The sequence below is a fragment of the Arvicola amphibius genome, chromosome 15, assembly GCF_903992535.2.
Source record: "Arvicola amphibius chromosome 15, mArvAmp1.2, whole genome shotgun sequence".
NCBI lineage: Eukaryota > Metazoa > Chordata > Mammalia > Rodentia > Cricetidae > Arvicola > Arvicola amphibius.
The window spans coordinates 19,309,564-19,320,916 of NC_052061.1; the positions used below are offsets into that span (position 1 = coordinate 19,309,564).

At 48.6% G+C, this 11,353-nt stretch overlaps 1 protein-coding gene across 4 annotated transcripts in view; it reads left to right on the top strand.

Moving 5' to 3' along the window:
* LOC119802263 (protein arginine N-methyltransferase 9-like) overlaps positions 1 to 10,588 on the top strand; it is a 35,391-nt gene extending 24,803 nt beyond the window's left edge. The window contains exon 4 of one of the 4 annotated variants that reach the window (XM_038313229.1): positions 10,541 to 10,588. In XM_038313229.1, the coding sequence (XP_038169157.1) occupies positions 10,541 to 10,573 (33 nt within the window). In that variant the 3' untranslated portion in view covers positions 10,574 to 10,588. Of the gene's footprint in view, positions 1 to 348; positions 729 to 3,155; positions 3,293 to 3,810; positions 4,027 to 10,540 lie in introns of those variants that run through there. The other 3 variants (XM_038313227.1, XM_038313230.1, XM_038313231.1) reach the window with 3 other exon arrangements.
* The last annotated feature ends 765 nt before the right edge of the window (positions 10,589 to 11,353 follow it).

Consider the following 11,353-nt stretch of genomic DNA (forward strand, 5'->3'; position numbering starts at 1 on the left):
CCGCTGAGCCATCTCTCCAGCCCCGCCTGTGTCTTTTTATAGGTGAGTTGAGTCCATTTATATTAAGGGATATTAATCACCAGTGATTGCCATCTCCTGTTTTTTTTTAGTTTTTGTTGAATGGTAATTTTATTGTGTGTTTTCCTTCTTTGGGATTTGCTGCTGTGAGATCATATTGTCTGTGTTTTTGTGGATGTAGCTGATTTCCTCGGGTTGGAGTTTTCCATCTAGTACTTTGTGTAGAGCTGGGTTTGTGGCTAGGTATTGACTGAATCTGGTTCTGTCATGGAATATCTTGTTTTGTCCATCTATGGTGACTGAAAGTTTTGCTGGTGATCAATCTTCCAGGTGCAGGGAATCCAAGGCTCAGAGGGTTGATCCTCTTGGTGTAGTCGGGGTCACAGTTCCAGGCACCCCAGAGGTCACTCGGTGTTCCTGGAGGTCGCACAGCGCTCCCTGTGTTGTTCTGCAATACTGGGGTTCTTTGGGCCTGCTATCTGAGGTATTTTTAAGTACAACACAATTTGGTGAAGTTTCCTGGTGGTAATTCATTCAATCTCATGTGCACAGCACAGCTAAAAACATGAGCACATCAAAACTCTGTGTTAAGTACAAATGCCATCTTCTATAAAGATGGATTCTATAGATTATCTGAAAAAACAAGTTTGAGATAAGGGTCTGGGTGAGGAGCTGGTGTATTCTCTGCCACATAGGTATCTCAAAGGTCACCAGGCTATTAATGACATCCATTCCCACCTTTCTGGGCAGAAAACTGGTTATAGCCCGTTTTAAGGTCAATAGAAGTCCATAGCGGCCGGGAGAATCCTGATCTTCCAGCTCAATTGAAGGTTTGCTGTGGCTCCTGTCAGGAGTGCTCCCCAATATGATGCCAACACTTCCAGGCCAGCAAAACGTAAGGTTGTGGGAACAGGAAGGAAAAGTTTTCCTAGGGAGTCACTAGGGTGTAATGAGTACATATTGCCTTTTCCATCCTGCCTTGACTCCTGGACCCATGGATCCTGGCTATGGGAGGAACTGTACCATGTACTGGATGCTGATTCAAAGCATATAGCACCTTCTAGAGAACCTGCCCCAGCCCTCCATGCTGCTGCTATCTAATTGACCCTGGATCTATGTCTTCAAAAGACCATCCCATCTTTCATCAGGTCAGCTCCCTCGGGATAGTGGAGAACAGAGTGAGACCAGTGGATTCCATGATCATGGGCCCACTGTCATGAACTACACTTTCTACCTCCCCTACCAGCCTACTGTGCCTTAAGTCTGGTTATAGGTCTAGAGGCAACTATTGGTGGCCCTGAGGGACATCAGTATTGTGTTGCCTGACATTTTCTTTATAGCTGGTTTAGAAGACAATGAAGAATGAACTTTCTCAATCACAGGTGACAATGATAGCATTTCAAAAAGGGGGTAATGAGGGTGTAGTGATTACCCCCCAGGTGGGATTAACCCTTGAGAGCCTGAGAGCTCACTGTTCTCAGCCCTAATAGATTCCTCCCACACATCCACATCTCAAGTCCCAGGATCCCATACTTTACCAATTAATGCCCTTGCCTTAACTGCAGACACTCTCTGAGGCTGGGACTTGAGTATTTTTTTTTCAGTGACTTTTACATTTTATTTACGTTGGTAGCACTAAAATACATTATGCCTTGTGGGTCACATTTCCACAACACACATTAATACCAATTCACACTCCATGGTAATTGCCCACATCACCTCCCACTGAAACCAATCAAACACAGCAAATGCTTCCTGGCCATCCCCTCAAACCTCAGGTGACACTGCCCCAGGCTCCTAGCTATGCCAGGGCCTATATCTCACAAAACTCACCCTTTCCACATTGCTGGATCCAACTGCTGGCATCTCAAGTCCACCAACACTTTTAATGATGCTCTCTCTTCCAAAAAGACAAAGTCCAAGCAACAGATCCTCATGGCCGAAAGGAACACATTCCCGAGAGGCACGTGTAGTGCAGAAATGAGACGGCATCGGAACTACCTGGTGCTCACAGTGCAAACGGCAGGTTAGGAGGCAGCATGGCATGGATTTGTGACAGGACGATGTGAAGGGGCAGTGTTTGCAATCTAAAGAACTGAGGTCAAGCTTCTTGCTCGGTAGCTGATTTTTATGCATGTACCTGTGTGGCTGTGTAAAGAGCCAGCGGCACTGACCTAGAAAAGCTAGAAATGGTATTACTAGGCCAAACCTGTTGACCGAAGGGCAAATATTTCTCCAAGAAGAAAAGATGAGATTTCCCAGAAATTAAACTACATTTGGTGTTAGTTTTTGACTAGCTGGAGATTAAAAGTTGAACAGTAAGTACAAAGAAAGACTATATCTGAAGTGGCTCATGATGGCCTCTATTGCCAGAGTACTGAATCAAAAGCACCCTAAAACCCATGACTCAAGGCGCAGCTTACATTACCTGTTAAGTTCCGCTGTACTAAAACTGCCCACTGTACCGCCGCCGGGAGACAGTCATGAACACATACCCAGCTCCCTACTGGGCCCTACTGGACTCCTACAGCTACAAACACCTCAGTGCACAGAGCAGGGCTTGGACTGCTGAAAAGAATGAGGCAGATCCTTACAACTCAAGAGGAAAATGCTACGGATTTAGTGCTGGGGAAAAGCAGAGTTACAAGGCTGAGGATGTGTCACAAGCTTACACTCTGCGGGCCACCCGAGATTCACCTCCATCTCCAACACCCCTGGTCCTACCGATCCGTGGGCACATGTCCACAATCCTGCTAAGTGAAGTGACACCGAAAGGATGCCGCTGCCGTGCACGTGCGCACCACACACGAGAGCAGCTGCAGCGGCTGCCGCCAAGTTCAGCCTAGTGGTTCCCTTTGGTCGACTTCTTCTTCCTTCGAGTCCTCTTTCTGCTTCTGCTTCTTCCTCTTGCCACCTTTCTTTAGTCCTGCTGAGGTTATGGGGGCATCCCAGTTGCCAGGAACCCGCTGCCTGTCCTGCTCTTCATCTTCCCAGTTGCTTTTAGACACAAGTTTGGCCTGTCGGGCAGGCCTGGGTGGCTTCTGTGTGCGGGTGCTGATAGAAGGGGCCAGAGTTGGGGCTGGAGCTAGAGCTAGAGTCCCTCAACACTAGGCCACTTTACATCTCCCCTCTCCCAGACTCCAGGGAGCTCATTCAAGTTCATCTAGAAGACCGTTTTGTGTCTTCCTCCTCCTCTTCAGTGATCTACAGCTGCCACCACAGCATGGAGTTCCTGTCCTCTGAGCTGAGCGCCCATGGCTGTTGCCCTATGGCCATACTTGACTATCCATTGTCTATCCCTGCCACAATGCTCACCCGCCACTCAGATCTGGGTTCCCAGGGGCCCTATCTGTGCTTATTTCTCTTCTAGAAATGGCCCTCTGCCCTACAGCCCTCCTCCTCAAAGGCCCAGCCCTGAGTCTTCTTTGTGCCCTGAACAGAAGCAGCCCTGTGGTATTCTGTGGCCCCCACCCCCACAGCACTTGGTGTCGCTTCTGGCTCTTGCCTCTCCGGAATGTATAGCTGCAGCCAACTGTGTACTGTGTTGCCTCCCTCTAGACTGTGAGCTCCTCGCGGGCAGGGACCATATGGTCACTCTGTATCTCTTGTGGCACCTAACAGTGCCTTCCTTGCACTTGGTAGGTGCTCAATACATGTCTGTTCAAGTGAACTGGAGGATGGTGCCTTCTTGACTGGAGGAACTTTGGTGATCGTGTTTCAGAGATGGGACAGACCTCTGTCAGGTGTAGGGGAGGCTTAGCTTGCCTGCTTCACTCTGTCCCCTTTCCTCAGGGCCTTCAGCACACGCCATCCTGTTCAACTTGCCCAGACCTGGAATCCTGACCAGACGGAACCGTCCAAAGCAGACAGTTGGCTTAGACCTCACCCGCCAGTCCTCTCAGAGATTTTGCCCGTTGTGCTGGGGCTCAAGCCATGTGGGATGCACCCACAACCATTAGCACCATTTTCTGCCATGGGGAAGAAACATGAACAAGAGACCGACCCTGAGTCCTGGGCTCACTTTGTCAAGGAAACCTTCCTCAGGTGTCAGGAGGCCCAGTATTCTCCAAGTGCGCCCAGATGCTGAAGCAGTTTCATGTTAGTTCATCCCGTGAGATCGGGTGTCTATGCAGAGTGAAGCGCCTCACTGTCCTTAGCAGAGCCTGGCAGATTGGAGAGCAGGCATCCAGCTTGATGTTTAGGAAGGTCCCAAAGACATGTGCCAATAGCCCACCAGGATGAGCACCTAGTCTGGGTGTCAGCATGCCACTCTGTCCTGCTCAAGAGCCCCCCCTCCCAGTTTCCTGCTACCCTACCCCTCTTCCACCCCAGGGAAGGAGGCGGCCTCCACTGTTCTGTGCTGAGGGATGCGCCCAGTACTGTTGCTGTGGGAGGAGAGAGGAAACACATTCGGTGGTTTGTTTTTGTACACTCTATCCTGTAGTCCAGGCTGTCCTTGAATTCACAGCAGTCCTCCTGCCTCAGCCTTCCAAGTGGTAGAGTTGCAGGTGAGACCCGTCATGCTTTGCTCCACTGGTTTTGAGAACCAAAAGCAACTCAGCTTTCCATTCTCCGGACACATGGTGCTGTCAAGACCAGGGGTGACTTCTGGGGAAGCAGCTGAGCCAGAGTCCTTCTGCCAGTGCGGAGATGCATCCCAGGGGCTGGACTTGCCCCTCCTGCCTCCTCCTGTTTGGTGGCTTTTGCTGCAAATCACAGGGCTCTCTGCTGCAGACTGTAGCTTCTAGGGTTTTGCTTGCCATCTCTCTCCAGATCCCCAGCTAGCCCCACTCATCTGCACAGTCTGGAACCCAGACCTGGGTGAGACCCCTCCTCTGTCACTGCTCCCAGCAGAGGAACCAGACCTGTACTGCTCTGCCGCATGTCTGGCCCCTGGATCAGGCCCAAGTTGCAACCTTCCAAACAGGCAGCAGGAAGAAGGGTCTTTCTGTGTGGCCCGCAGGAGCTGAAAAGGTTGTGTTCACAGCTTCCCCATCTATAGGGGCTATACCAGCAAGTTACCTGGACCCTCTGAAAAGGGTTGGACACCTACAGAAAATAACCCCACTACAACCCCCCCCCCCACCATGGATACCTATGCTTTATCTGTCCTGTGACCCTTATACCCAAAAGAAAACACGGGGGCGGTCCTGGAGGAAGGAAGGAGGCGGTCAGAATGACCCTCAGGTGTGTGTGTGGGCCCTGCTGTGACACACCCAGTGCTGTGTGGCCCGGAGAAAGGAAACCCAGCCTCTGGAAGGCTTGGTGCTAACATCTGTAGGGGCATAGCATGATGCTGCCGTGTGTGGAAGGCTCGCTGCCCTCCCCAGGCTCAGCCAGCACTGCCCATCTGCCCATCTACCATCTCATGGTGACCCTGTTCTGCAGTAAGCAGAAGAGTACGCTGAGCAGAAATAGTTCTCAGGGCAGGTGAGTGCCAACTTTTCACTGGAGTCCGAGGAGAGGAGACTGCCGCCTTCCTGCAGGCCTTTCCCATTTCACAGAGAAGCAGAAGTAACATCCTGGGACAGGGCTGAGAAGAAATGGATACCTCTGCTGAGATATTCCCTTAGGGGAGCAGAACAGAAGAAATGGATACCTCTGTAGTGATACTTAGTTTGTGTTTGAACTAATAAAGCTCGCCTGAAAATCAAAGTGCAGAGCTAAGCTACTAGAGGTCAGGCAGTGGTGGCACACACCTTTAATCCCGGAACTGGGAGGGACAAAGGTAGAGGGAGCTCTGTTAGTTCAAGGCCACCCTGGGCTACAGGAGAGTGAATCTGTCTAAAAGAGAAACAGCTCACACAAATGTGATCCTAGTACTTTGTGATCCCACGCCTTTAATCCCAGCACAGGGAGGTGGAGACAGGAGGGGTGTGGCTGGGAGGAGGGAGTAGAATATAAGATGGGAAGAGACAGTCTGAGGACAGGCTCGCCTCTTAGGTTTGAACATTGATCAAGGTAAAAGGTCTCTTTAGTGGCTGGCACACTGCTCTGATCCTTCAGCCTTCACCCCCTAGTATCTGACTTTGGGTGTTTGTTTGTTTGTTTGTTTTAAGAATAATTGGAGGGGCTGGAGAGATGGCTCAGTGGTTAAGAGCACTGACTGCTCTTCCAGAGGTCCTGAGTTCAATTCCCAGCAACCACTTGGTGGCTCACAGCCATCTATAATGAGATCTGGTGCCCTCTTCTGGCATGCAAGCATATATGGAAGGAATGTTGTATACATAATAAATAAATAAATCTTTAAAAAAAAAGAATAATTGAAATTTGTGCTATATACCTCTGCTGGGAAGCTCCCTTGGGAGGGTAGAGCAGAGCTCACCTGTACCGGTGCTGAGAGCCCCAGGATTGGTGCATCTGGCGGAGAGACCACCCTTCCCCATACCCCAGCTTCAGGTAGAGCCTAACTTCCCAACAAGTTAGGATACCTTTCCCTAGTTGCCCGTGTCTTCCTTTCTGGGTGTACTTCTTGGATCCAGAATTCAACTTCATGATTCTCTTCTCGTTGGCCTTCCAGTGTGAATTTAGAGAAACAGTCACCCACCAGTTCTGGAGCTCACCGGTTCTCCTAGACTCCATCCTGAGACTCGAAAGTAGGGATCACCACTGTGTGCTAGTGCTGCTGACATTATATGCGGGTGCTGGGACACAAACATAGGTCCCACTGTTGTCTGAGAAGTACTCTGCCAACTGAGTACTCCCCCCAACACAATCCCTAGTTCCGGTTTCTTAGTCCCCATGTTCACCATGATTGTCACTCTCTGTGGCTCTCATGACCTGGGTGTTCTGCAGAATATGGAAGTCCATATCCCATTCCCCGTGGTGTCTGTCTATCCATGTTGATGTGACTTTGGTCTGTGCTCTGAAAACGATGATGACCCAACGTGAAGAACAAAGTAGTTTTCTGCCTGTTGGTCAGAACTGTCACCAAAATGCTAGAGGTTTGGCTGCATGGAGTCAGCCCGTCTCCTAGCCTTCTCATTTCTGCCAGGGATTGTTTCTTCTGAGGCCCTCGGGGCCTCTGTCGCTAGTCTCTCTGAGCTTTGGGAATTGAAGATGACCATGGTGTGTATTGACACTTCTCCTCCTGTGACACCGTTTCTCCAGTTTCTGACACATCTTTCAGTGCGAATATCTGCTAAGAGGGACCCAAGCTACACAACATAAGTGGCGAGCATCCACAGTAATTTTCAGTCCAGAGGAGATCCTTCTTTCACTTCCTGACACCAGGTCTTGCTGTGCTGTGCGATAACCCTTCTGTATGCTGTTGGCCAATGAAAAAGCTGATTCGGCCTTTAACAAGGCAGAATAAATCTAGGTGGGAAAGCCAAACAGGGAGAAAGAAGGGCAGAATCATGTGAGACAGGAGTCAGAAACCAAGACACAAGACGTAAAGCCACGGCCACAGGGCAACATATAGATTAAACGAAATGGGTTAATTTAACTGTAAGAGATATTTAGTAATAAGCCTCAACAACAGGCCAAAATTTGTAATCAATATAACCTGAGCGATTGTTATTATTATCGAATGTATTTCAAGACAGGGATTCTCTGTGTAACCGTCAGTCCTGACTGTCCTGGAAGTAACTCTTGTTGAACAGGCTGGCCTCTAACTCACAGAGATCATCCTCCCTCTGCCTCCTGAGTGCTGGGATTAAAGTCTTGCACCACCAGCTCCCAGCCTAGGGATTATTTCAAAGCTGCTACTGCATGGTGCAGTCCAGAGAAACCTCTGTTTCCAACCCCTCTGTGAAATTTGTAAAATGGTTTCAGGATCACCTTAGTCAGGGAGTGTTGCCCCAGCATGCTTCAGTATCTGGTCCAGATTTGTAGCACTGGACAGGTGAAGAGGAAGGCCAATGCCTATGATGTCAGCACTTGGCAGTGGAGCAGAACGAGATGTTTGAGGTCACCATTAGAGACATGGGGCCCTCATTGAGCTTCGGAATGGGTCACTAGCCCTGTCTCAGAATCAAAAATCAAAATACTTCGAGACACACACACCAGTGCACAAAAGTTCAATTCATTCTTTATGATTCTTTCTCCATTCTCTCTCCTGTCTTCCTCTCTCTTCCCACCCCCACCCCGTATGTGTGCCTGTGTGTATCTGTGATTCTTCTTACATGCACATGCATACACTTGTGTCTGTGTGTACACATACATTCCTTTAGTGTATATGCATGCGGAAGCCACAGGAAAACCTCAGTGTTTGCTCCTAAGACACATTCACCTTGTTTATTGACACAGGTCACTCATCTATACCAGGTCTCGGTGATTCTGCTAGGTTGGTGGCATTGACAGAGACCCAGTAATCAGCAGATGGCTGCCTTGCCAGTGGTGCGATTCCAAGCATATGTCACCATTCCTGTTTGCCAACGGAGAGAAGGAAGACAGGAAGTCAGAATTCATGCTTGCCTAGCAAGTAGTGAACGGATACCTCTCTCTCAAGCTTCCTTTGCTTTTTCAGGAGAGGGTTTCTCTGTAAACAGCCCTTGCTATCCTGGAACTCCCTTTGTGAACATGGCTGATCTTGAATTCACAAAGATCCTCCTGCCTCTGTCTCCTGAGTGTGCTTCCTTTGCTTTGGTTTTTATGTTTTCCCTAGTTGCTCTGATGTCTTTTTGTGTCTCTGAATTTCCCGAGGCAGGTCTGTGCTGATGGCTGGACAGCTGAGGCAGGCACATCTAAGCTGAAGGCTCCTTCCCAGGCCTCTTTGTTTGTTGCTGCTGTTGTTTGTTTTTGGTTTTCTTGAGCTATAAAGGTTTTTCAATATGGTTGTAGCTTTACATCCCTTAAGGCCTTCTTTTCATTTGGCCATCCCAGGAACTGGTTTCTTCCCTCCAGTGAGAGCTCTGGGACCACGTGACCCTGAGCACAGAAGACCTTCCTAGCTACTTCCTGGACTGCTCCTGTCAATGCAGTCAAGAAGCATCGGGTGTGGCCATGCTGCAGACGTGATATGTTTGTGTGCTTCAGACACAGCTCCCAATAAGACATAGGTGCCCTGAAGCATGGGCTGCTACAAGAGTCAATGCCAAAGCTTTTGTGGGAAATAGTTCTGAAAAATACCAGCCACGGTGAAATCAAACAGGATTAGCAAATCCTGACTGAGAAATTGTGCTGCGATATTTCAATTAACTTAGGATTGGATATCATAGGTCTATATCAACGTAAAGAGATGGGTCAGTGTCGGGGTCCAGCCCCAACATAAATTATCTCCCTGGGCCAGTGTGGAGGGGTAGGAATAGTTGAGACACAGTTCACAGGGCAATATCAGGAGGGAGTCCCAGGATTCATTCAAATCCTAAAGATCACCCGTGTTTATTTTCCTAACAGCTTTTATATTAAAAGGTAAACTGAGGGGGAAGTTCATTAGCATTCTGTTTCAAGGTATCAGGACTAAAGCCACTTCCACAAGTATGGTTGCTCTGTCAGGTAGCCTGGATTAACACTTCCCAGGTGATCTCCATAATGGCAAAGAAAGAATCAGAACAATATTAGCATATCCTAAACTTTGTAGGATGGCGACATCCTGTCTGGAAGTCATGTGACCACCTTCCGTGTGGCCAGGTATGAGCTGGCCTGTAAGTTTGTCTGCCATACAATGTAGGGCCTGTATAATATTGCCCCACGGGTCAGGATAAAAATCAAGGCAACATTTAATAAAGTAAATAATAAACAGAGGAATTTATTTATTGATTACTGAAATAATAAACAAATTTCTGTGTCAGGCCTGGGAAATGTTCTGAGGGTGGAACATAGTTCTGTTGCACCAACATCAAGTGAAAATTAGCAGTGGGCTCCATACGGTGGAAAGCAGCAGTGGGTTCATACGGTGGGGAAAGCAGCAGTGGGTTCCATACGACCGTGACATTGTGGGAAAGGCTTCCACACAAAGCTATGAGCTGCCATTCTGTTGTTCCACAGAGGCAGCTTACAACAGGTTGCAACGCTGTTCTTCAAAGGTTCAAGCGACCTGTGATTTTCAGCAGAGTCATCTGAGGAGAGAAAAATGAAGTTGAAACCACAGTTATGCAGGAGCCTAGAATGCTGTGAACAAAATCACAGTTATCGCAGGTTGAGAAATAGATCCCGCACTTAAGAACAATCATTAATGGAAGATGAAGCCTTCACCCATTTCTTTCTATTCCCTTTTCTTCATGCCTCCCAACTGTGTGTGTCTGGGTTCATATGTGTCTTCTGGAGCACCGCCTGTCCACTCCTGTGTGAGTAGGAGGGGTCAAGTGTCACACTTACCTTGCTTCCTGAGACACTCTCCTTGAACCTGTGACTTGTCAGTAACTCTAGACCCCTGTACAAGGATGAAAAGGGGACTTCTCCCTTCCACCTCCATAGAGGTAGGATGATACGCTCACACTGGCCTTCAAAGCTTTTATGTGGCATCTGGTTCTGAGCCCACGCCCTCACGTTTGAAGACCAAGCACTTGGTGGAGTGAGTTATTCCTGTCACTAGGAGGGCAATTTCATGGCTACATTCTCATCTTATGATTTCTCTCAGGAGCCAAGTGTTGTCAACAGAACAAATGAATAATTGACCCTGTGTGGTAGTCAATCCCCTGTTGGAGCTCTGGATGGGAAACAAGAAAAGCTTGTGGTTGAATGTGTTCACAAGTACCTGCAAGCCAAGGAAGACCAAAGGTTATTATCCATTTCCTGCCATGGTGAGCAGCCTGGGGATCAGGAAGTTTGGCCAAAAAACAAAACAAAACAAACCACATGGTTTCTTGACTTGTGTGAAGATGAGCAGTGTGGATTTGCTGTCTGAAAGGGGCAGAGAAGCGACCACATGCTTTCCTGAGGTAAGACCAAAGGGCAGATGAGGCTGGTGCCTTTGAGACCTGGAAAGGAAGTGGCCTGGCTTTACTGGATGGTGTCCCTAATGGATTCTGTAACCTTGTCTGTCAGGGAAAGATTTCTTTCACATTGTCCCTAGCTAGACAGCCTTTGCTTGGGGAGAGCTGACCAGACATGTGTGTCCCATTCTAACCTTCCATGGTGCTCAGCCTGAATTCTCTGGCCACCTGCCCACCTGCCTCCCATTCAACTTTACCATGACAGGAGACAGATCATAATGTCAGAGTCACACAGATTTTGCTAATCCCCCTGCTTTCCAAAGGCTCATGAGAAAGCTGAGAAAATCACTCTTTGCTCTCTTAGATGGCTTTCCCAACACAAGGAGCTGATTGGCAGGCCTCTCCCTAAACTCCATGGTGCCCTGCGCTGGTCCAGGACTTATGCTCACATTGACTACTGTGTCTGATAGTCAGCAGCAGGGAAGACACTAACACTGAATGCCCCAGCAAGTTGGCAG